Genomic DNA, 27,279 nt, shown 5'->3' with positions numbered 1-27,279 from the left:
GTTATTATGTGAACCACAAGCCAATAAAATGAGCACTAAGAGAACTTAGGCTATCCGAGGCCAAACAAACACAAAGACAAGACAGGCAAGAGACCGAACTAAGTTCATAATATTTTCCTAATAGAGTGTCACAATGAAGTGACTGCATGAAATCAATTATTTTGGGGCGTTATATCTCAGTCACAACATCCTTAGCCAGTTGCATTAGTTAAAGGGGCCTTTATTTTGCAAATGTTCAGGTTCATATCATGTGGTGTCTCTACTTTAAAGAATCCTCTCCTGCTGATGTTCAGGTGTATATCAGTATGTAGTGTTTCTACTTTAAAGAATCCTCTCCTGCTGATGTTCAGGTGTATATCAGTATGTAGTGTCTCTACTTTAAAGAGTCCTCTCCTGCTGATGTTCAGGTGTATATCAGTATGTAGTGTCTCTACTTTAAAGAGTCCTCTCCTGCTGATGTTCAGGTGTATATCAGTATGTAGTGTTTCTACTTTAAAGAATCCTCTCCTGCTGATGTTCAGGTGTATATCAGTATGTAGTGTCTCTACTTTAAAGAGTCCTCTCCTGCTGATGTTCAGGTGTATATCAGTATGTAGTTTCTCTACTTTAAAGAGTCCTCTCCTGCTGATGTTCAGGTGTATATCAGTATGTAGTGTTTCTACTTTAAAGAATCCTCTCCTGCTGATGTTCAGGTGTATATCAGTATGTAGTGTCTCTACTTTAAAGAGTCCTCTCCTGCTGATGTTCAGGTGTATATCAGTATGTAGTGTCTCTACTTTAAAGAGTCCTCTCCTGCTGATGTTCAGGTGTATATCAGTATGTAGTGTTTCTACTTTAAAGAATCCTCTCCTGCTGATGTTCAGGTGTATATCAGTATGTAGTGTCTCTACTTTAAAGAGTCCTCTCCTGCTGATGTTCAGGTGTATATCAGTATGTAGTTTCTCTACTTTAAAGAGTCCTCTCCTGCTGATGTTCAGGTGTATATCAGTATGTAGTGTTTCTACTTTAAAGAATCCTCTCCTGCTGATGTTCAGGTGTATATCAGTATGTAGTGTTTCTACTTTAAAGAGTCCTCTCCTGCTGATCTTCAGGTGTATATCAGTATGTAGTGTCTCTACTTTAAAGAGTCTTCTCCTGCTGATGTTCAGGTGTATATCAGTATGTAGTGTCTCTACTTTAAAGAGTCCTCTCCTGCTGATGTTCAGGTGTATATCAGTATGTAGTGTCTCTACTGGGACATGTCTCCATGCTTTAATGTTCAAAAAGCTCTTTATTTTTCTCATACTGTCTGTGCTGCAGCACCTCTTTTCACACTTTGTCTGAAACCAGAGCCCAGTGTGCTCTGATTGGTTAGCTGGCCGGCTCTGTTATGAATTTGTTGGAGTGATAGCCAATAGAAGTGCGAGGGATTTTTTAAGTAAAAAAACTAACGTTAGGCTACAAAGGAACTACAGCACGGTCACATGACTTCACGTTACCACCGCTAAGCTAAAGGTGGCTAATGTTGGGCTATAAAGGAACTACAGCACGGTCACATGACTTCACGTCACCACCGCTAAGCTAAAGGAGGCTAATGCTGGGCTATAAAGGAACTACAGCACGGTCACATGACTTCACGTCTCCACCGCTAAGCTCAAGGTGGCTAATGCTGGGCTATAAAGGAACTACAGCACGGTCACATGACTTCACGTCACCACCGCTAAGCTAAAGGTGGCTAATGTTGGGCTATAAAGGAACTACAGCACGGTCACATGACTTCACGTCACCACCGTTAAGCTAAAGGCGGCTAATGTTGGGCTATAAAGGAACTACAGCACGGTCACATGACTTCACGTCACCACCGCTAAGCTAAAGGTGGCTAATGTTGGGCTATAAAGGAACTACAGCACGGTCACATGACTTCACGTCACCACCGCTAAGCTAAAGGTGGCTAATGTTGGGCTATAAAGGAACGACAGCACGGTCACATGACTTCACGTCACCACCGCTAAGCTAAAGGTGGCTAATGTTGGGATATAAAGGAACTACAGCATGGTCACATGACTTCACGTCTCAACCGCTAAGCTAAAGGTGGCTAATGTTGGGCTATAAAGGAACTAGAGCACGGTCACATGACTTCACGTCACCACCGCTAAGCTAAAGGTGGCTAATGTTGGGCTATAAAGGAACTACAGCACGGTCACATGACTTCACGTCATCACCGCTAAGCTAAAGGCGGCTAATGTTGGGCTATAAAGGAACTACAGCACGGTCACATGACTTCACGTCACCACCGCTAAGCTAAAGGCGGCTAATGTTGTGCGTGATGATGTTTAGTCGTCTCATTTAGACACTTGTTAGCAACCTCTATTTTTGAAGTCCCCAGTGGGGTATAGGCCTACTGATGTATTTTATGTTGTAGAATAAACATCTCTTCAGCTTGTGTTAACAACAGATCTTATTTTAAGCTTTTAACTGGAACATGTTACAAAAACAACTTCCAATTGAGGGAACAGGATGTGCTAACTCAGTGCTAGCTCTGTACTCCTTGTCCTGGATTGTATTTAAACTTTTCTCCTGTCTGTGGGAAAGCAATGATTCATGCTGTTTTGGAACATTGTTTCTCGCTGAGCAGCATTATCTTCCCTTCAGTGTGCTTACGTTTCTCTGTGTCACGTTTTATTTTAAAGGTCACCCTAATGGAGCGCTCCTCATCTGTACTGACGCAGAATCTCCTGATCCACGCAGAGCCATTAGACCCTAACTAGTGAAATGTGTGTTTCCTGCACTCAGGAAAAAAGAGGTTTGAAGAGGCGGTAATGATGGTACACTTAGAGACCTTCTTGTTAAACTGTGCTGTGATGGAAAGATTTCTGAGACTTAAATTCACCAAACTTTGATCATCATGCCTGCATCAATATTTTCTTATTAGTGTCTGGGCCTATTTTTTATCATTAAGGGGCTCGTTTTTACACAAACACTTAATTTTCTTCATTTGGGGAAGTTTGTATGCATCATTTGATGGTATTAATGTCCTTATTTTTGTTAAAACACACAAGTAACTAAGTAACAACTCAACAAAATAGGTCTAGTTGTTTCTTAGATATTTTAAAAAGAGCTCAATATGTCCTATTTAATGCGTAAAAGTTACAAATGATATGAATAGATTTTTTATTGTGAACCAAATCTCAGGTCTTACCTCAATCAGATCCTATTAAAAGATTCTGTGAAGACAAAATGAAATGGGAATTAGGTGTTGGTCATCTCTGCACACAGAAAAACTTTAGTAACAAAACAACTTTCTGTAACGATGGAGGACATTTTTCTGTAGATGTGTATGCACAATTATTTTTATTATAATGCATACATATAGAGGTAAAAGAAGCATGCAACAAGTCCCTCTATTTCATCAGAAAAGGTCTTGCTGAATATGAGGCTTAATTAATTACAAATTCCAGGTATTTATATACAAAACAGACTCAATCACATTAACCCTGAAGCGTAATAAAAGATTTGAAGGTTCAATGACCTTGTCTCTGAGAGTCAACATCATGAGTTTGGATAAAAAAAAGTGAAGACATTTGATTTTGAGTTGCTTTTAGTTAATAATGAGCCGAACCCTGTGTTTCCTGTCCTTACACGCACCATTATTAGTACAAATATAAATGTAGAAGTACAGTTTTGTCAAGATAAATGTGATCATAGATAATAGATTAACCATTACCGTACAGCTACAACTGTCAAGAGTAGGAGGAACAGATTTGAGTAAACGAGAGAAAGTGTTAATTTAAAGGTCTCATGTCATGGCCATTTCTACTGATCATAATTCCATTGTTGAGGTCTACTAGAATAGATTTACATTGTTCAATGTTCCAAACTCACATTGGTTTCTCATACAGCATCTCTGTATAGTATGTGTATTCACTCTCTGTCCTAAACGGCTTGTTGGAGCTCCTGCCCCCCCCCTCCCTATGAGCCCACTGTGCTCTGATTGGTCAGCTCGCCCACTCTGTTCTGATGAGTCCACCACCGTTACAGCAGAACATCAGTGATTATGTGTTACAATGGCGTTTGTTAGCAACCAGAAAATGACACTAGTAATGAGAAACAGATGAGAATGCTGCGTGGGGTCTGGGGGCCGTGTTGGCGGGACGTTGCGCGGCTCGCTGCTGCGAGGAGCGGACAGTGTGAGCTGGGTTCATTTCCTGCTTGCTGCGTGGGGTCTGCGAGACAGTGAGACATCGCGAATGGACGCGGGAAGGGGGCTGCAGCACCCCCATCTGCGAGGCTCCACTAGCACCCCCCTGTGTGAGGAGCTCCACGGATTGGCCCATTTCAAACCGACAAGACAAGAGGGACAAGAAGACAGCGGAGAAGTAACGGGGCAGAAACCCTCCTTTTTACGCAACGGTCCAGACATAGACATCAAACGGCAAAACATATTCAGTTGCCAGTTACTTTGGCATTAGGGCAGGGATATCTAGATACTTTCCAAGGTTTGACATAATGAATTGTGCTACTTTTAAAGCAAACAGCGATGTTTTCAAATCTGTAATCAAAAAAGAGAAATGTCCAACGAGGCGTTCTGGGGCAACATAGACAGGTATTTTCTGTGTTAGAGTTTTACTCGCATAACAACCTTCATAACACACAAGGGGACGGGTAATAACTGGAAAAGCATGACAAGGGACCTTTAAAGTATTATTTATATATGAAATCATGTCAGAGTCAAGCTAAGTAACCCTAACCATAACATAAAATGAATATGTTAGCTCATAAGCTAATGCTAACATGGGTGTTTGGTGATTTAGCACAAGTTACTGTCAAAGCAAGAACTGTTTGGTTGTCTTAAGAGAACCAAGATGTTCAGTTCCATAATCAATATCGTTCCACCGTTAATGAATTTTCTGTGCAATGTGATTCATCTTTCATTGGTTTGATTTCTCTCCCTCTCTCCACCATCTTTTAATATCAAACAAGCCAGATTGTTTCCCTCTGTATCTTGTGCTTTGTGCTATGAAATCATATGATAGGCATGTTGCAGAGAGATTAAATCAACAGGCCTTTTATCTGAATGCAGGGGACAATCAGAGGTCTGACTGGAATACAGTTTCTAGGGAAAGATGAACTGTTAGAAGAATTGAACGTATCCTCCGGGTCTGAAAGGGAAAGTCAATGCAGAAGCACCCTAATCCTGCAAAGATATCTAAAATCCAAAGTCTCTCCACTGTCAGATTGTATGGAAGTCTAAGAGAAAATGACCATTATCACATTTTCCTAATGAATTTATTGTCTAAATCTCTAGTTTCAAGTCTTCTTAAATACAGCATGATGTTTATTTTGTAAATGATGGTCCTTTTGAATTAAAATAGACTATAAAGCATGGTAAGCTTTAAGGTGTGTCCGCCTCTCTTTCATCCAGCAGGGGGCGTTGCAAAAAGAAGTGCAATTGTATAGAAGTCTATGAGAAAATTATCCTTTTTTCACTTGATTTATTTTTCTCACTGAACATTTTCCGGATGAGTTTATGGGCTCAATCTTTAGTCTCACGTCTTTTATATTACAGTATTTATTGTTTAAAGGGGACCTATCATGCAAAATGCACTTTTGTACGTCTTTTATACATGAATATGTGTCCCCGGTGTTCCAGGGAACTCACCAAGTGTCAGAAAACACAACCCTCTCTATTTTCCTCCATACCCAAATCTCTAAAAAAGGGGCTGCAACGGATCTGATAAAAACTGATCCAGATTTGAACACTGTCCTGACGTCAGGACGGTGGCGCTACGGCTATTGGGCCAACTCTCCACCAATCAGGAGGAGACAGCCACGGCCATTACTGTTCGAAAGCGCTGGAGACGCTGTAGTACATATGCCAGGCCTGTAGATGGTGCTGTTCTCACAGAATCTGCCCAGAGCTAGAAATGGTCAAATTGAGCAAAATGAGGCATGGCTAAAATGCATGTGTTTGGTATTTTGAAAAAAAAAAGTATAAATATGCCTTATATAGGTATGGTCCTACACTATATTATTCAAATATAGCATGATAGGTCCACTTTAAGTTATTTAGAGTAAAATCGATCAGGTATTATCCAGCAGGGGGCGAAGTCCAATTGTATAGAAGTCTATGAGAAAATGTACTTACTTCTAACTTGATTTATTAACTCACTGAACATTTTCCGGATGAGTTTATGTTCTCAATCTGTAGTTTCAAGTCTTCTTTAACACATAATGGTGATCGTTTTAATAAGTTATAGTCCAATTTAGAGTAAATGGATCATAAAGCAGGGTATGTTTACGTTGTAGCTACTCATATCCAGCAGGGGGCGAAGTCAGATTGTATAGAAGTCTATGAGAACATTAACTTACTTCTAACTTGATTTAATTACATCACTAAACATTTTCCTGATGAGTTTAGAGTCTCAATCTCTAGTTTCAAGTCTTCAACAATACAGTATGATATTAATTGTTTAAGTTATGGTCCAATTTAGAGTAAAATAGATCATTAAGCTGGGTATGTTTAAACTGTAGCTACAATCATCCAGCAGGGGGCGGAGTCAGATTGAATAGAAGTCTATGAGAAAATTACCCTATTTTCACTTGATTTATTTCTCTCATTAAATATTTCCCTGATGAGTTTAGAGTCTCAATCTCTAGTTTCAAGTCTTCTTCAACACATAATGGTGATAGTTTTTATAATTTATAGTCCAAATTAGAGTAGACAATAAAGCAGAGTGTGATACAGAGGCGTAACAATAACTATCTTTACAACTTTGTCCAAATACTGTCACTCGTAGCTCCGAAAATGGTAACAGCCAAAATGCCAAACCTGAGGCTTCAATCATTAAATCCACAAACCAATGGGTAACCTCATTGTGGCAAATATGTCTACTTCATTTATACAGTCAATGGTTAAAAGGGAACAATTTTCTAGCAAGAAAACTTGGTAGTTGTGGCTTTCACGATTAACAACAAGTCACTATCTGCCTTTCTTCTCATGTAAACATCGGCATTGTAGGATATCCTGTCTCTGCCTGTAAAAACATCCACTGCAGATATTTACTGAGGGAGGAATACCAAACTAAGCGTTACTGATTAACCATCATAACGATTACACTGTAACATCACATCATGACTGAATAACACACGGCATTAGACAGCCAGAGATGTAGGTGGTTCTGTTCATCTTATCAAACTAAGCGTTACTGATTAACCATCATAACGATTACACTGTAACATCACATCATAACTGAATAACACACGGCATTAGACAACCAGAGATGTAGGTGGTTCTGTTCATCTTATTTCAGTGTAGAAAATAAGGTCGTAGTTGCATTTGCCAAATAATCACACTACATTGTGGAAGTTATTTACTACAGAGAACCATGTTTATATTTCATATTGCATGGGTTTATTACGGTGGCCGACAGGTGCAAACACCCAACACATTTCCATTAGGATAAAACGTGCCAAAACACATGGAAATGAAGACAAAAACACATGCAGCGTTTAGAAAACAGGTATTTGTAATTACTTTTTACCACCAGATAAATACTCGTAGTGGTCAAAGGTTTGCATTTCGGATCTACCCTTTATGTACGTCTATAGGGGATTGTTTACTCCTTTGCTTGCTAAAAAAACGTCCATTTCCTTTCCTCCATTCATGATAAATCTGTACAGACTGATTTTGCAGAGTTTTAATGCTCATGTTTTTGTCCCTTTGTGGCTAAAATCCCTATAATGCAACTCCATATATGGGAAGTACTGCAACCTTATCGTGTTACATCATAAACCATATAAGCAATACCTTGGGATTTTCTTTGCAAACCAATGCATTTAGCCGTTTAGTCCCACATTCTGCAAGCCTTACTTTATATAACTGTGTTGGATAATTAGCCAATGAGAGAGCAGAGTGTTGTTTTGGTCATTTCTGAGCGCTGTAATCCTGCGTTAATCCAGATATTAGGAACCTAGTGACCTCAAAGTGTGCAGCAGTGACCAAAGAGCAGTGCAGCGTAACTCTGATTGTTTACGCCACAGCAACAGAGGTGTGAAATACAGCTTTATTCTTTATTTACAGAAAAGCACAGTGTGTGGGGGGAGGATGTTGGTCAGCGTCTGCAGGGAATACAGGAAGTACTGACCTGTTTCCATCTCATACAAAAGGGTTTGAAACATTATTCATGTGGCTTTGTGTCCAGAGGAGAGAGTGATTGTGTTATATACCATGTTTACAGATATATGTGACCCAATAACATACATATAAAGTGGCTTTGCTGTGTCATGACAGCAGATATCATTGAACATTGTTTGATTATATATTACATTACATGTTACTTGTTAGATGCTTTTATCCAAAGCGACTAACATACTCAATACTGTGGACAATCCCCACAGGAGCAATTTGGGGTGAAGTGTCTCAGGGACATAACGACATACTGACTGCAGTGGGGTTTGAACCTGTGACCCCCTGATCCGAACACCAATGCACAACCCACTGTGCCACACGCCTCCTATATCCTTTAATGTTTAATTTGAGATGAAAAATCTTACTTCATATTTCAAATGTTCTTTTTAGTCCTCAATGGATCTTTATTGTTCCATTGTACATGTTACCTATTATGCAATACAAGCAGCTGCTTATATGTAGTAGTGCAACACGTTCTCACTCCCAACTCGTCACATGTTGACGGTCGGTCAGGGCCCCTCCCGGTCACCGTATTACGCACATGGTACCCCTTGAGCGTCAGTTTTCAACGGGCAGGGCGTCCCATAGACCTTCATAGACCTCCCATAGCGTTGATATGATAACTTTATTAAACAAAAATCTTAAAATGTCCTCAAACTAACATTTTGTAAAATTGCCAACAAATATTAATAAAACAATAAAAAAAGGCTGACTTTACTTAAATGTGATGTCAGGTATAGTAATGTTTGAATTAAAGTCCTTTTTCGACCACTAAAAGTGTCTTGAACAGCGAGTACATTCATAGATATTATCTTGCGTTTTCTGTTAAAAACGGCCCATCAGGCTGATCTTATTTTTAGCAGGTTAACTTGACATGTATTTACTGGCTGATTGTATTCAAGCGCACAGTGGAACAGACAGCGACGTCAAAGCCACACACACACACACACACACACACACACACACACACACACACACACACACACACACACACACACACACACACACACACACACACACACACACACACACACACACATCAGAAGGACCTTTGATGACGACTTGTGTCATCAGTAATCGAATCGTCACTCCTGATCTGAAGCCTTTGTAGGAGCAGATTATCCACACACACACACACACACACACACACACACACACACACACACACACACACACACACACACACACACACACACACACACACACACACACACACACACACACACACACACAGTGTCTGATTCTATGCAGCGCTGTGCCTCGTTTCGCTTCTGTATATGGTTGTTTGTATTAATGCACACACACACACATCAAGAAGTAGGTCGCTCAAAAGTGCTCTGGTTATGGACAACAAAGAGGAGGATGCACTTAAACACTTTTGCAATTACAAACACACACACACACAGACACACACACACACAAATCATCTCTTTCTAATAAGATCTCTGCTCGTCATATCAGCAGTTTATCTCCTGCTCTGATGCTGCTGATCCAAGAGCAAACAGACATGTAAGTCCTGGAGGAAAACACACCTTCTGCAGGGGATCAGAGGAGGAGAATGTTCTGGAGGAAGACACACACACACACACACACACACACACACACACACACACACACACACACAGGTGTGTGTGTGTGTGTGTGTTTGTTACAAACTATTAAAAAACTGGACCTGGATGTCACTTATGGTTATTATATCATACATTATAATGTCTTAAAAAATCTCCTTTCTTTCCTTGCATTTGTTTTATTTGTAAATGTAAATCTTGTTGCACATTTCCTCTCCACACTACCTCTTTTAAATCAGCACAGCTCTCCACTTTAAATACAGTATATAGTGTTTGTCATATGTAAATATTGAAAGGGGAAAGAGACTAGAAGAGGAGAGGTGAAAGGATAATGTGCTTTTTATAACAAATATAATATCAAGTAGAAGCATCAAAGCTAAATGTACTTAAAGGGGACCTATCATGCAAAATGCACGTCTTTTCTACATGAATATGTGTCCCCGGTGTTCCAGGGAACTCACCAAGTGTCAGAAAACACAACCCTCTCTATTTTCCTCCATACCCAAATCTCTAAAAAAGGAGCTGCAACGGATCTGATAAAAACTGATCCAGATTTGAACACTGTCCTGACGTCAGGACGGTGGCGCTACGGCTATTGGGCCAACTCCACCAATCAGGAGGAGACAGCCACGGCCATTGCCGTTCGAAAGCGCTGGAGACGCTGTAGTACATATGCCAGGCCAGTAGGTGATGCTGTTCTCACAGAATCAACCCTTGCAAAAACAGAGCTAACATTTTTCAAATTGAGCAAAATGAGGCATGGCTAAAATGCATGATCTGTTTGGTATTTTGAAAAAAAAAAAGTATAAATATTCCTTATATAGGTATGGTCCTACACTATATTATTATAATATAGCATGATAGGTCCACTTTAAAGTATGTCAATTGTCAAAATATAATGTGCGTTTAAATCTACGTAAAGGAAAAGTATTGAATGTGTCCCGAATGCATTACCCAGCTGATTTGAAGAGGATTAAGAAATATTTTATTAAACTAAGAAATACTACACTATTTGGTGTATCATAAATATTCAAAATTATCTCATTTGATATATTTTAGGGATGATGAACGCTAAGTAACAAAAGCTGTCTGACAAATGTCGTGCAGATAAAAGTCAACGTAGAAGTAGCAGAAAATGGAAATACTCAAGCACCTCAAATGTACTTATGTGCAGTACTTAATTAAGTACATGTACTCAGTCTAATAAGTCAGTATTCAGACATACTTCCTTTGCAGCTAATTAACCATTAATTCATCAGCAGTTAATCGACCAATCATCTCTCCAGTTAATCCCTTCAGTCTTTAGACTCTGAAGAGGCTCCTTTAAAACCAGGTCAGACGAAATCAGGAGTCAACGAGAAGTGGAGAAAAAAAAACGATTTACTTGAAAAGGAAAATGCAAACAAGACTTATTTTATAACAGGGCAGTTGTTTTTGTGTTAGCTGCAGTACACAGATATTAAAGTGACCCCCTGTGTGTGTGTGTGTGTGTGTGTGTGTGTGTGTGTGTGTGTGTGTGTGTGTGTGTGTGTGTGTGTGTGTGTGTGTGTGTGTGTGTGTGTGTGTGTGTGTGTGTGTGTGTGTGTGTGTGTGATGCAGACCTGTCTCTCTTTGATCTCAGCAGGTCTGCTCCTCATCCAGATGAAGACGGATACCACTCATCCTGTTTCAGTGAATCTTTTCTGAACATCTTGTCGTAACACTTTAATTCAATTTAAGAATTCAATTCCAGAGAAGACGGTAGTTTCGTACGTTTATTTGATGATCCAATATCATCCAAGGTACAATAATAATACACTTGAATAGAAACAGAAACAGCAAGAAAAAATAAATGTTTAACTAATAATACTGTATAAAGCAGTATATAGCTCCAACACAACCTAACCCAAAGATGGCTTCAAAATAATAATAATAATAATAATAATAATACTTTAAAGGTCCCATGTCATGGCCATTTCTACTGATCATTGAGACAGCGAGACACAACGAAACCCAGCCCCAAACACACACACACCCGCAGCCTGGCTGGGAGTTTGTGTGTGTGCTCAGGCTGAGTTCCGCGGTGTCTCGCTGTCTCGCCGACCCCACACCAGTGAGCCAGCTCACAGTGTCCCGCTCCTCGCAGCAGCGAGCCTCGCAACGTCCCGCCGAGTGTGTGTGTGTGAGGAAGTCCGCGGATTGGTCCAAACGTAACGGCTCCGCGGACGTTACGTTATGTCACTATATCCGAAATACGTCACTATACCCAAGAAGTAAACAATGGAAAAAGAGAAATGTCCAACGAGGCGTTCTGGGGCAGCATAGACAGGTCTTTTCTGTGTTAGAGTTTTACTCGCTACAGGGTGTACTTTGAGGGTTAGTGACTCTGCAGACCGTGTACAGTACATGCTTAAAAAGCTACATAACACACAAGGGGACGGGTAATAACCAGAAAAGCATGACATGGGACCTTTAACTAACTCTTAACTTAGAGCTTCTTCCACCAGTGTTTTGAACCCAAAAGTCAACCGTTGACTTCTTCACTTTCACGTAAAACACTTGGTAACAAAGCGTGATCTTTTCCCAAACAAACCGAGTAGTTTTGTTTGAATTCACAACATTTACTGAAACTGTAACTGTGCCCAAAGATCTTTCAAAAAAATAATAAACTTTAACGAACTTAAATATGAATACACTTGAAAATAAACAAAAACAGCAACAAAATACATGTTTAACTATAAAATAATACTGTATAAAGCAGTATATAGCTCCAACACGACCTAAGAGCTTCTTCCACCAGTGTTTGAACCCAAAAGTCCACTGGTGACTTCTTCACTTTTGCAACTTAGTTAAAAACACTTGGCAACAAAGCGTGATCTTTTCCCAAACGAACCGAGTACATATCTGAAACGGCAACTGTGCCCTGCTTTACTCCTCCTCCCTGAAGTGTGTGCCTTTAACACTGCCACTACATCATGCTCACACATCCCCATCCACACTACTGGTGAAAGGCCAAGAGCCATAACAATGTGTCTCTATAAATTAAACAAACAAGGTGTGTTTATAGCCAATTAGCAGCAGGTGGCCTTCGAGCATGCACGTAGAAAAGAGACAAGGTGAATTACCAGCTGATTTGAAGAGGATTAAGAAATATTTTATTAAATTAAGAAATACTACACTATTTGGTGTATCATAAATATTCAAAATGATCTCATTTGATATATTTTAGGGATGATGAACGCTAAGTAACAAAAGCTGTCTGACAAATGTCGTGCAGATAAAAGTCAACGTAGAAGTAGCAGGAAATGGAAATACTCAAGCACCTCAAATGTACTTATGTGCAGTACTTAATTAAGTACATGTACTCAGTCTAATAAGTCAGTATTCAGACATACTTCCTTTGCAGCTAACTAACCATTATTTAATCAGCAGTTAATAGACCAATCATCTCTCCAGTCAATCCCTTCAGTCTTTAGACTCTGAAGAGGCTCCTTTAAAACCAGGTCAGACGAAATCAGGAGTCATGCTCACACATCCCCATCCACACTACTGGTGAAAGGCCAAGAGCCATGACAATGTGTCTCTATAAATTAAACAAACAAGGTGTGTTTATAGCCAATTAGCAGCAGGTGGCCTTCGAGCATGCACGTAGAAAAGAGACAAGGTGAATCTTTTTGTATTTGTTCAAATGTCATGCAGATTTCTCCAGAATAGCTCACTCCCTCATGAGGTAACACCACTTCATAACCGGTCAACAAAACATAAATGGGTCAAGTGATGAAGTGATGAAGTGAAATGAAAACAGACCTATTGACCTAGAAATGCAGGAAGTGCAGAGCATTAGTAAAGCTCTCAGGTTCTACTCTGCAGTGTTCGTCACCGCTTTAATATCTGTCACTGAGTAACTGTGGCTGCGCATTACCTCGACTCTCTGGATAAGAAACAGCAAGGCAAGTTTATTTATATAGCACTTTCAACACAAGGCAAATCAAAGTGCTTTACAACAACATTAATAAAACGGCATTTAAAAACAGTCATTAAAAAGCAAAGAATAAAAGTTACAGTGCAGTGTGAGATGTGAATAGCTCAATGAAAAGCAGCGGCAAATAGAAAAGTCTTCAGCCTGGATTTAAAAGTAGTCAGAGTTGCAGGTTTCTGGGAGTTTGTTCCAGATGTTTGGAGCATAATAACTGAACTTCTCCGTGTTAGTTCTGACTCTGGGGACAGAAAGCTGACCAGAGAGATCTGGATGGTTCATCATTTAGATCAGAAATGTATTTTGGGCCTAAACCATTCAATGCTTTATAAACCAGTAACGGGCCGTCTCCACGGCAGCGTTAAAAAATCTTGAAACGCTTCTGCCCATTCACTTTGAATGGGGTGACGTCACTTTTTTTCGCTTTCGCCGAAATGCAATGTGGGCAGGCGAGCGGAGATTCTCAGGATTTTCAAGATCCAAAGTTGAACAATGTTCAACTTTTGAAGCTGAGGAGGAAGCGTCAGCCAATCAAATCCCGTGTACGCAAATCTGACAGTTCAAGCTCTAGCCAATCAAACGGCGTGTATGCTGGGAGAGACAGACCGCAGGTCATTTCCTCATATTCCAAAAAATGGAGGAGAAATTAGCGGTAGCGAATCAATCACCCGGTGCTTTATGACCAGACCTACCGGGATATAAACCGGAGGAGCCAGGCATGGAGGGAGGTGGCAGAGACAGTGGTATGTTTTCGCCTGTTTTGGGGAGTTTATATCCAGTTTACTTCGGGCTTTTTGGCTTCGTATGTCGCGGGCGGGAGATTCATGTGATTGGTTGATCGCAAAAAAATCCCCAAGCCTCAGATACGCCCACCTCCAAGATTTTTTTAACGCTGCTGTGGAGACGGTCCGTAACACTGGGATATCTATAGCTCCCCGATGTTCCCAGAGGTCAGTGACCACATGGCCAGGGGCGCCGCTTGCGAACAGGCAAGGCAGTCAACTGCTTGGGGCCCCGGACCAGAAGGGGGCCCCCAAAGAAGGTAGATTAAGAAGGTCCACAGCAACGACAACATGAAACACCCTTTAATTTACTGCAACGACACGTCGGGAAACCCCCTCAAGGCGGCCCCATGCATAGCGCGCCGTAAAATGCTGCTTCTCATCTTAAGTTTTGTTGCCTTGCTCCGCTCTAAGGGGGTGTTGTTGGCTGTGCGTGGTGATGAAAAGCTGGTTCGAGGGGCCCCCAGTGAATGTCCGCCGACTCTAGGATCGCCACTGCACATGGCGTTGCATAAGCTGAGCGCTACGGACCTTTAATGTGTCATTCCTCCTCAAGATAGCAATTACTCCTCCGTCCTCTCACCCTGTGTGTCTTAATGAAGCACATTAAGCTAATCGCTGCCATTTCACTCAACGTGCAAGCAGCTATGAGTATTTTACATAACGTTACATTCAATGAAGAGAAGGTTGTTCAAGTTTGAGGAGTGGAAAGGAAGTTTTTCCTGTGCTGTGTTTCAATAAGTACTTCTGTTTAGGGTGCATAAGTGCGTCCAATTGCAAAGTATGGCAAAATGCAAATGGCCGCCATCTTGGCTACATGAACGAAGCTAGCGGACTAGCGGTTGCTCCGGTAAACACAGCCCTCTTGAAAGATGTGTTTTTTTCCCCCACTATTTAAGCATCATTCTGCTTTACTGGTGTCAAAAAGGATCCAGGGTTAATTCGATTAGGTTAAATGAGCAGTTTGTAATGATTTGCTACTGCGATGACAACGTTGCTAGCTAGCTTACAGCAGCCATGTGCGATTTGAGACAATAAACGGGGTAAAAGTCACATATATAGAAATACATCGTCATTAAACCCACAGTGCATATTAAAATGACAGCAGGGAGAGACTTTCATTATTGTATATTAAATCCATGTGCTACATATATGCAAATCAGTCCCGATGGAAATGAATGTGTAGAGAAGGATTTAGAATTTCTCTATCGACAAAGAAAATATGTATACACATGCTTTCTGATACACACACATATTTCTTGTTTTAAACGAATGCAGGAATCCACAAATATATGTATTTTAAAAATGGTTGCAATTGTCATCAAAAATCATATTTGGTTATATCCTCTAACTCTTGATCCTGCATTTACAATTACTCTGTGTGTGAACTCTGTATTTGTGTGAGTATACTATATGACACCTACTTGTAACAGAGTACTTTGACAGTGTAGTATTAGTACATTTAACTAAGTAAACCACCTGAATACTTCCTCACCTACTTACTGTAATATAGGTATGATGTAACAGAGACTTTATCCTCCATCTGCACCACGGATAAAACAATCCAGACACATTTCTGTAATATTTGCAGAGACATTCTTCACATCCCTCCTACACACTAACTCATTATTCTGCAGTATTTGTACACATTCTGTTTATTTACTTTGGCCTTCCTCTCCCCCCTGTGTGACGCCGGTACAAATAGTGACGCTTTTGTCATATTTGTTGCTGACTTGTTGATAAAAAACACTCTGACCGCGTCACAATCATTTGCTGTGTGTGCATTTATAGTGACCTTCAGATTAGAGATCACACACATTTCTTGCGGAAGAACACAGACCGGGCTATCAGCTGTTTGAGACAATGAGAGGGGGAAGAATGACTCAGATCATATACTTGAGTACAAGTACAAATGGTCTTAAAATACTCAATTACACTACATACTAATATACACCTGAACATCAGCAGGAGATGACTCTTTAAAGTAGAGACACTACATACTAATATACACCTGAACATCAGCAGGAGAGGACTCTTTAAAGTAGAGACACTACATACTGATATACACCTGAACATCAGCAGGAGAGGACTCTTTAAAGTAGAGACACTACATACTGATATACACCTGAACATCAGCAGGAGAGGACTCTTTAAAGTAGAGACACTACATATTGATATACACCTGAACATCAGCAGGAGAGGACTCTTTAAAGTAGAGACACTACATACTGATATACACCTGGACATCAGCAAGAGAGGACTCTTTAAAGTAGAGACACTACATACTGATATACACCTGAACATCAGCAGGAGAGGACTCTTTAAAGTAGAGACACTACATACTGATATACACCTGAACATCAGCTGGAGAGGACTCTTTAAAGTAGAGATACTACATACTGATATACACCTGAACATCAGCAGTAGAGGACTCTTTAAAGTAGAGACACTACATACTGATATACACCTGAACATCAGCAGGAGAGGACTCTTTAAAGTAGAGACACTACATACTGATATACACCTGAACATCAGCAGGAGAGGACTCTTTAAAGTAGAGACACTACATACTGATATACAGCTGAACATCAGCAGGAGAGGACTCTTTAAAGTAGAGACACTACATACTGATATACACCTGAACATCAGCAGGAGAGGACTCTTTAAAGTAGAGACACTACATACTGATATACACCTGAACATCAGCAGGAGAGGACTCTTTAAAGTAGAGACACTACATACTGATATACACCTGAACATCAGCAGGAGAGGACTCTTTAAAGTAGAGACACTACATACTGATATACAGCTGAACATCAGCAGAATAGGGACCCTTTAATGTGAAAAGTAAAATATAAAATATTTTTCTTAGGAAACATAGGCTTAAAATGGAAAAACTACATGTACATGTGTAAATATTACTTAATACTTGAGTAAATGTACTTAGTTACATTCCACCACTGGAGACAATTATACTTAATAATAACAAACACTTTGATAATTAATTATTATAATGAATGCAATGAGGAGTAGAGCACATGGTGTTACAGTATGCATGATTACGTTCAGCTTGTGTAAGTTTCTGTGTGTGTGTGTGTGTGTGTGTGTGTGTGTGTGTGTGTGTGTGTGTGTGTGTGTGTGTGTGTGTGTGTGTGTGTGTGTGTGTGTGTGTGTGTGTGTGTGTGTGTGTGTGTGTGTGTGTGTGTGTGTGTGTGTGTGATGATTGCTGATAGTGAGGGGTGGGCACGTCACAGAGAGAACTGGACGCTGTGTTTCTGCTTTGTCTCGGGGGAAAAGGTTAGAGAAGCTGCTGCTAATAAAGCAGATCTGCTGAGAACAAAGTGTGCGGCTGTAATTACTGCTGCAACGAGGTTTGTTTTTATTTTGGACAGCCTGTTATTAGAATGCACAAGTGGACATTTTAATTGTGGTGTAAAAACAGGATGGTGATTAACGCTGCAGCTCATCACATGTTTTATTCAAAGTGTTTCCTAACACTTTATGCTAAGTTCAGTTCAATTCAGTTCATCTTTATTGTCACACTAAGGAAGGTTTGACTTGCATAAGACCACAACATATAAGAAACATCTTTAAAGAGTCCTCTCCAGCTGATGTTCAGGTGTATATCAGTATGTAGTGTCTCTACTTTAAAGAGTCCTCTCCTGGTGATGTTCAGGTGTATATCAGTATGTAGTGTCTCTACTTTAAAGAGTCCTCTCCTGCTGATGTTCAGGTGTATATCAGTATGTAGTGTCTCTACTTTAAAGAGTCCTCTCCTGCTGATGTTCAGGTGTATATCAGTATGTAGTGTCTCTACTTTAAAGAGTCCTCTTCTGCTGATGTTCAGGTGTATATCAGTGTCTCTACTTTAAAGAGTCCTCTTCTGCTGATGTTCAGGTGTATATCAGTATGTAGTGTCTCTACTTTAAAGAGTCCTCTCCTGCTGATGTTCAGGTGTATATCAGTATGTAGTGTCTCTACTTTAAAGAGTCCTCTCCTGCTGATGTTCAGGTGTATATCAGTATGTAGTGTCTCTACTTTAAAGAGTCCTCTCCTGCTGATGTCCAGGTGTATATCAGTATGTAGTGTCTCTACTTTAAAGAGTCCTCTCCTGCTGATGTTCAGGTGTATATCAGTATGTAGTGTCTCTACTTTAAAGAGTCCTCTCCTGCTGATGTTCAGGTGTATATCAGTATGTAGTGTCTCTACTGTGACATGTCTCCATGCTTTAATCTTCAAAGAGCTTTTTATCTTTCTCATACTGCCTGTGCTGCAGCACCTCTTTTCACCCTCTGTCTGAAACCAGAGACCAGTCTGCTCTGATTGGTTAGCTAGCTGGCTCTGTTGTGATTGGTTAACCTCTTACAGTAGAGATGTCCCACCCCTATGTATTTGTGTCTAACTGAGTTGAATACACCAACATTAATTATCTGTTATTTGTTGATTTAAAGATGGTACACCTCAACACTTTATTTACAAAGCCACCTAAACCAATGTTTAGTTGTTCATGACTCTGCAGTTATTAGTTGGCCTGTCCCTTTAACTGACACTAACATCAATAAAAAGTCAGAAAAGGATGGTTTAGATCAGGGGTGTCAAACTCAAATACACAGTGGGCCAAAATTTAAAAAATGAGTACTAGTCGAGGTCCGGACTGGTTCAATGTTTATTGCAGAACTTATTGAAATGAACTTATTGCACATATTAAACCTGGAACTAACAAAGCTTAAATGATTGCCTATAAAAACAACATTAATCATTAAATAATCAGTTGCATTCATTTCTTATGGCTCTATTCAAGAAAATGATTTCCCTCAAAGAAAAAACCAAACATGCCCTGTTGTCGTGAGAGAAAAAGTGCAGAAGGAAACATCCATGTAAACTCAGTGTGCTGCTCTGTGATGCTACAGTAGTTCAAGCCAGATACTTGGCATCTCATCTTGGGTGCAAGTTCATCAATGTTTGGGGTCAGGCTCTGAGCGGAGGAAACCCTCAGGATTGAGTGAAGGTGTGCGTGCAATATACCGGCGGGCCAGATCTAATAGTAATTAAAAATTATCCTGCGGGCCGAAATTAAATCCACCAAGGGCCTGATTTGGCCCCCGGGCCTTGAGTTTGACACATGTGATGTAGCTGCTTTAGTTTTTGCATTACTTAAGGCTTTGTGCTTACCTTAACTCATGAGCTACTATTAACAACTGTATGTTCCTAGACAGTTCACAAGGAACATCAAGTCAGTGTTTTTCATGCATTGAAGTCATGCATTAATTCATGAAGTGGTAATGACATTTTTAAATACGTGCGTATGAATATTTACACCTGTTCAGAGTTTGTGGTGATGTTATGTGTTCTCCTTCAGTCATATTGATGTGCGAGTGTTCAGGGGCCTCATTTATAACGCCTTGCGTAGGATTGACGTGAGAAGGTTGCTTACGTAGTACAAAGCAAAAAAAATAGGTACAGAAATGTTCAGACATTTTCCGATTCACAAAACATTGCGTACCGGCGAGGGAAGTGCGTACCGGCACTTCATACGCCGGTTTCCCTTTATAAATCACAATCGACTCGAAATGCGGCGCAGCTTTTGCAGGCTTCACGTAACGCCCATATTTGCCTATAAATAGTCAAAGAAACGCCCATTCATTCATTCATTTTGACTGACTGCATGAAGTAGATCGCAGGAAATGACGATAGAACAGCTAAAAAAGACATCTCACACCGTGTCAGATTTAGGTTATTGTGGGGAGGTGGAGATAAATCATATTGTTTGGTGGATGCAGTTTGAACCAGAGTAGCAGCATGGAGGTCGGATCGTCACCAAAATAAATAAATAAGTGGTCCGAAAAAAGTTAAGGACAAAAAAATTACACATAACCTTCCTCAGGCAGTGTGTTTGTCCCGGGGACAGGAGACACCCCATTGATGAGAAACTGTAAGAAATGATCGGGGAATCCCTCCGGAGTGGAGTCATGACGACTGGATCTGAATTATTTTGTTGTATTTGGTGGTTTGTGTTCCAGCTGTCGATCAGCAACTATATATCCATAATCCACCAGTTAAAGGAAATACAACTGTGTTGTGTTGTATTAGCTGTACAATTTACCACATAGGCCTTTGGTGTTCTTAGTTTCCATACCTCCTGTGTTTTACGAGCGACTTATCAAGTCTTGGCAAACGGCATAAAACACGATTAAACGTGATAGTATATAAAACCATGCTCGTATCTACAACCTATAGAAATGCAAAACGGCGTCAGTTTAGACGTAATTCTGTCCTCCTGCTTACCGCATAATTTATGAGAAAACATTTCATAACAGTAACACAACATATTCGAGGTGGTTTTAAATAACATATCTGTATTTATATATTTCTCCAAGTTATGTTTTTGTGTGCACTGAGGAGTCTCAAACAGGCGTTTGTTTAATCATTTTAAGATTAAAATCAATGTTTGAAAATGAATTCTTCATATTTGATAAATGAGAGGTAACATTTTATTTATGGTATTATTTCCACATATTTCTCTCCATTCTTCCTTCTGCCAACGGTGTCGCAGTTTCTCGTCTCTCCCGTTTGTGTGCTTAGTGCGTACGCATGGGTTAGAGTTTGCGTGGAGGACAGCACATTTTCCCGTCAAGTTAGTATTTTATAAATCGCAAACATTGCGTAGAAACTGGCGTACGCCATTTTTTGAGCGTATATCCCTTTATAAATGAGGCCCCTGGACTTCTTCAGGATTCAGCAAGGTTTATGGTTTTGGTTACTTTTGGCCAAACGTGGAGTCACTGTGGTGCAAACAGATGTGATGTATAACTCCTGGTGATTTCAGTCAAACATCAGATACTGGTCTCTGATGCATGTCCTTTATTTTGTAATGTTCTTCTCAGATATAGTGCACATGTGTTTTTATGGTATGTATTTCATTCTTTCTAAATTAACTTTTTGCCATATTTTTGTTTTATGTGTTTTCTGTACTTGCTTTTCTTTCCCCTAATGTATTTACCTGATGCATCACCAGAGAAAAACTCATTGAAGTTGAAAAGATACTTGACAATAAACTGGATTCTGATATGATGAACTTGATCTAATCTGAAGATGCTTGTGGATTTTGCAGCTTTTATTATCAATGCAAACTCTGCACATTTGGGATTTTATCATCAGTTTTAAAAGCAATGAAACATGTTCCTGGATGCTGACAGATTGATATTATTTGATGCTCTGTATACATGGCAGGGTGTCTTGAGTGTGAAAACTTCAACAACACATAATACAGTTAGAGAAGGAATGAGAAACAATACAAACAGAGTTTTAGTTTGTGTTTTTTTTATTATATTGAGATTTTCTTTGCAAATATTTACAATAAATATACATTCACTATTTAAAAAAATAGCTCAGGTTGCAACGAAACATTCAAGTTTACTTAGCCGTTATAAAATACATGATAAAATGTAAACAACATTATTTCTCCTTCTCCAAAAACACGCCTGAGCCAAGATTCTCCTCTCTGGCATCTGTACAAGGCATGACGTCAACAAAACACGAGTCTCACGAGGTGAAGCCACGTCACACATTGGGCTCTGATTGACAGAACAAGAAATGTCTCATGGACAGTGTTTGTGTTCATTTGTGCGGGCAGTTCAAGCAGACTGTCCAGTTGAAGTCCCTGGAGACGGTGCTGCGTCATTACGCACGGCCACCCTGGCGTCTCCACACCTCACGTGTCAGTGTGAGCGCGCACACACACGGCTCCTTCTCCTTTCAAAATATCTGTGTCAAAAGTGTATGTCTTCACATCTCTTAACTGATCACACACCTCTCTTTGTCCTTGCCCTGCCCGCGTCCTATCGTCTTCTCTTTAATGTACATGAGGTCACTGTGCACGCTGGGTCTACGCGCGCACGGGTTGACCATCCCAAAAGCTTCTCCAGCGTCCTTCATCTTCTTGTTTTTAAGTGACTTGCTGCGCAGAATGTCGCAGTACTGCACGGACACTTTCCGGTGCAGATCTGGGCTCATTTCGTGAGGTAGTTTGGCCAAAGTGAACAGAGTCTGGAACATCTTATCCACGTTCTCGTTGCGCTTGGCTGAGATCTCGAAGTATGCACACTTCTCGTCCCCGGCCACCAGCTGCTCGATCTCCTCCTGCTGCACCTCCCGGTAAAAATCCCGGTCTCCTTTGTTCCCGCAGATCACCAGGGGCACGTCGATGTTCTCCTTGATTTTGTTCTTCAGGCATGACTTGGTCTCAAAGATCTGCTTCTTGAGCCGCTGAACCTCCTGGAAGGAGTCGCGGTTGTCCAGGCTGAAGACAAGGATGAACACGTCACCTGGAGGAAGAAAAAGGGATGCTTTGGTTAAAAATATGCAACGTTTTTTAAAGATTCAAAGGCTTTACTGTCATATGCATGTAGCTACAGTGTATGGCAATGAACATCTTAGTGTTCTCTCTTCCCTGTAGTGTGTTTAAAGTTGTTGTGCATGTAAACGGACTAAAGGAAAGGCTACAAGTCCTAAACTCCTCAAACAATGCACCATATTATAAATAAAAAATAATAAAAATAGTGCAAGAAACAACAGAACAGAATCTAAATATGTGTGATTTAAAACCCTAGAATATAACATGTAGTCGTGCACGCTGCAGCCATGCACTCATTGCACAGAGATCTCATGTCTGCAGCATTTCACATGCACTTTTCCAACATTTCTTTCTTATTTCTTCATGCAAACCCAGAGTGAGATATTTACCTGTGAGTATGGATAGTCTCCTCATGGCGGGGAAAGGATGGTTCCCGGATGTATCCAGTATGTCCAGCTGGTAAACATCCCCCTTGATGCTGTACAGTTTCCTGTGAAAGTCCTCGATGGTCGGGGTGTACTGCTCGTCAAACTTGGCGTTCAGGAAACGGGACACGATGGCCGTTTTCCCAACTTTGGTGGATCCCAAAATCACCATCCTGTAGCAGTTCTTTGCTGGGATGTCGAAGTCGCTCTCAGAAGGAGACATTTTCTTAATCATGGTTGGTTGATCTGCTTTTTCCTGTGGATAGTGTGCGTAAAAAGGCAGGAGAGCGTTGCTTTGGATGCTCTTGGATGCTGTGCTGAGCGTTTCTGTCTGTCTCCTGACTGGAGCCCTGTATTTAAACTATTTTCCAGGCTCCTCCCCCTTGTCTACGTCACAGCTCAGCTTCATTCAGTGGCTGGGAAAAGCGGACCAATCTCACACTGGTGCGTCAGTGTGTTATTTCTAACGGAGGCAGGACGGGCCCACTGGGAAACATTGACCAGCAGAGAGGCCGAGAACAGGGCGTTTGATAACTCTGAGGCAGGGTGACTGCCCATACAAGCTAAATAATAACTACCACGGAAGTTTACCAAGTGAATTATTAATGCTTCTTCCGGTATTTAGCCATGTTTGGGACACTGTGTTTAGACTTTTGGACATATTCTACAGAATACAAAACTTCGTCAGCGGATGTGAGTTCTGCTTGAGTAACACATAGGTTTCCAGATAGTTTTAACCAAAAAACAAGCAGTACTGAACACTGTTGTCAGTGTATTCTCATGCATTAAAAATGACAAAATATGCAACAATAATACACCTAAAAAACATACTTGCACTTTAAGAAATACCACAGTTATGTGTCCTCCACAAATGCATGCAAAGTCAGATTATTTCGTGTATTCATTTGTATTTATTCACATCCTCAGTGAGTGCTGCAGCTTCATGTCAACACAGGAGAGCTGAGAGGCTGCAGTTATATAATTGACCAATAGGGGGCACTCAGTGCAACTCTATCCCTATGAATGGCACGACTTATAAGAGGAAAAAAATACCTATTATATATTGTGTGTGTGTGTGTGTGTGTGTGTGTGTGTGTGTGTGTGTGTGTGTGTTCAGAATAATACCAGCTCCAATTTCTTTGTTTAGTGGACTGCCTTCAGGAAATTGTGTTATCACAAATGAAAAAAGGAATGACAATTGCCATGTTCATTTATATGTAATTATCTACCGTTATTGCTACAGTAAAATATTTGTATGCAGTTGCAGACAAAGCTGTTTCATTATTTTCACTGTAGCGCTTCATACAACTGAAGTAGTTTCTGTGAAGAGGAGGAGGAGGAGGAGGCTGTTGCCGGGTGAAACTAGGCAAGAGAAGAGCTGATTCAGACGTATTGATTCAATAATGTTTGCAGCTTCAATGTGGCTCATTCAGTCTGGTGTGCAAATACTGAGAGAAGGATCTGTCCAGCAGTGATAGTGCAAAGGTTACATGAGAAGCACCTGAATGAGCACCTACGCTGAGGTTGGAAGGTTGGTGTATGGATAGCAGCGAAAATAATGTGACAAAGGGCAATGAAAATATACTTTAAAAAATAAACCATGCAGCAAACATCCCTCTGGCTGAGAGATGAGGGAAGGAAAACACATGAGATCTGTGTGGAGAAATGAGTAGATGTTAACCTTCCTCATGTAAATACATTGAATAAACATAAAGGCAATATTTACATCATGTTTCTATATTTTCTTGTGTGTTTGACAATAGACGATTAATTAGTTTGTTTCCTTTGCTAACCATTTGAAGCTTAGAGATTGGCATTTTGCCCTTGGAAAATGTATTTTTTTGGAACCAGAAGTGACACAAGATGCTTAACAAGACATGATAAGGCAACAAAAAGGTACTTTCATGAACTGAAAATAAAAACTGTGAAAGGGATCCGAGCGAGTTTGTGTACAGAGAGAAGAGGAGGGGACCGAGAACAGAGCCCTGAGGGACCCCTGTAGTTAATTGACAAGGGTCGGACTCGGACCCTCTCCAAGTTACCTTGTAGGTACGGTCTTCGAGGTATGAGGTGAGGAGGGAAAGTGCAGAGCCTGAAACTCCAAGTTGTTGGAGAGTGCGACGGAGGATCTGATGGTTCACCGTGTCGAATGCAGCAGACAGGCCCAGAAGGATGATGACAGAGGAGAGGGAGGCTGCTTTAGCCGTGTGCAGTTCCTCAGAGACAGCAAGGAGAGCAGTTTCTGTGGAGTGACCTGCCTTGAAACCAGACTGGTGCGGATCCAGAAGGTTGTTCTGATGGAGATAACAGGAGAGTTGTTTAAAGACAGCGCGTTCAAGTGTTTTAGAAAGGAACGGGAGGAGAGAGGCAGGCCTGTAGTTTATAACATCAGACGGGTTGAGAGTAGGTTTCTTTAGGAGAGGGTTTACTCTTGCCTCCTTGGGAGTGTTTGGAAAGTGACCAGAAGTTAGAGAAGTGTTGATGAGATGGGTGAGAAACGGCAGAATATCAGGAGCGATAGCCTGAAGGAGGTTTGAGGGGATAGGGTCCAGAGGACAGGTGGTAGGACGGGCAGAGGTAACGAGGGTAAGAACCTCACTTGGAGAGAGAGGGGAAAAGGAGGTTAGTGTGTGGGTGAACGGTGCGGTGACCCAGTGGTGTGAATGGTGAGATAAGATAAGATAAGATGCACTTTATTGATCCCAAATTGGGAAATGTTTGCATTTGCAAAACAAGGCATTGCACATAAGTAGAATGAAAGAGTAGACATAAACAATACTAGAATTTAAACATCTCAAAATACAATTCAATTATGATCTCTTGAAAAAAATGTTGCAATAGTTGAATGAAGTCCTGAATGGACCAAGTATTTATCTCAATGAACCAACCCTTAATGGATGAAAAGAAGCATTCATTTGCCCCTTTTTTCTTCTTAATCTGGACATTTGTTCAGAATTTGTGCTAAATTTGGATAGAAATGTGTTTATTTACTGCTATTTTACCATAAAATGAACCTTCATTTACAAAATGACCATGATGCTGTACTGGAGAACACTTTAATCTGATGATTAAGACCATTACTTTATGAGGAACATGTTTACTGAGGTGATAAATCAAGTAAAAAGTAAGACGTTTTTGTTCATATACTTCTATACAATCGGAGAAGGGAAATATGGGAACAAATTAAATATCCACTCAAGAAATGCATTCTTTTTGTCCAGCTTTGAGTAACCTGTGATCACTTGCTTTACACTCACCAGAGAAAACTCCCCATGTGAATGTGACCTCCACACCGTTCGGAGATCAGTGAGTGTATTGTGTGAGTTGTGTGTATTGTGTGTGTTGTGTGGTGTGTGTTTCTGTCGGATCAGGGGAACACACACTCTCTGCATCACAGAATCAGTGAACGGGTCCTCGGCTCTTTACATCCTCATGATGTTTCTGTTTCCTCTGAGGCGGCATGCTAACACAACAACATCCACATTGACCCACACTGTCCCATGACTCAGTCACCTATTTCATGTGTTGCTTAACAGGTAATGGAAGTGTGTGTGTGTGTGTGTGTGTTGGGGAGCTAAAAGAGTGTTGTTTTTCTAGTGTGTAAGAGTGCGACATGGCTGGTTGGTCAACTGTTCGTTGGTATGATTCATGCCTGTGGTGCGAGAGGTTAAAAAATGGAAGTTTTAACCGGAAAGAGGCCATAGTTTCTGTTGACTGATTTGGACTATTATGAGAAGTGTTGCAACCTTTAGATATAGAGAGCACAAGAGGAACATGTAACTTTTAACTTTTATCCATGTATTTTTTCTTTTAATGTTTATTTTATTATCTTTTCTTTTTAATGACTGATTTGAAATGCCATTTTCATAATGTCTTCCATTTTTGTAAAGCACTTTGAATTGCCTTGTGTTGAAAGGTGCTATATAAATAAACTTGCCTTGCCTTAACCCTTTAGATGCCCGAGTGACTGGACCCTACTCTCTTCCATAAGTGGGTCAATATTAGAATAATATGTGTTTTTATGCCATT

At 40.5% G+C, this 27,279-nt stretch overlaps 1 protein-coding gene across 1 annotated transcript; it reads right to left on the bottom strand.

The window, feature by feature from the left end:
* Positions 1 to 21,775: 21,775 nt before the first annotated feature.
* LOC117484028 (dexamethasone-induced Ras-related protein 1-like) lies at positions 21,776 to 23,573 on the bottom strand. Its single transcript, XM_034132441.1, has 2 exons — positions 23,215 to 23,573; positions 21,776 to 22,796 (listed from the first exon to the last, which is right to left on the bottom strand). The coding sequence occupies exons 1-2, from the start codon at positions 23,483 to 23,485 to the stop codon at positions 22,267 to 22,269; spliced, it is 801 nt and encodes a 266-aa protein (XP_033988332.1). The 5' UTR covers positions 23,486 to 23,573; the 3' UTR covers positions 21,776 to 22,266.
* Positions 23,574 to 27,279: the final 3,706 nt, after the last annotated feature.

Source organism: Trematomus bernacchii, unplaced genomic scaffold (assembly GCF_902827165.1).
Source record: "Trematomus bernacchii unplaced genomic scaffold, fTreBer1.1, whole genome shotgun sequence".
Classification (NCBI taxonomy): Eukaryota; Metazoa; Chordata; class Actinopteri; order Perciformes; family Nototheniidae; genus Trematomus; species Trematomus bernacchii.
The sequence above is the reverse complement of the archived record's forward strand: the minus strand, read 5'-3'. Positions and strand labels throughout refer to the sequence as shown.

Excerpts from the sequence above, each read along its gene's own strand:
- LOC117484028 (XM_034132441.1), bottom strand. The coding sequence starts at position 23,485 with ATGATTAAGAAAATGTCTCCTTCTGAGAGCGACTTCGACATCCCAGCA. Across the intron at positions 22,797-23,214 it reads GAGACTATCCATACTCACAG|GTGACGTGTTCATCCTTGTC; the intron begins GTAAATATCTCA and ends TTCTTCCTCCAG.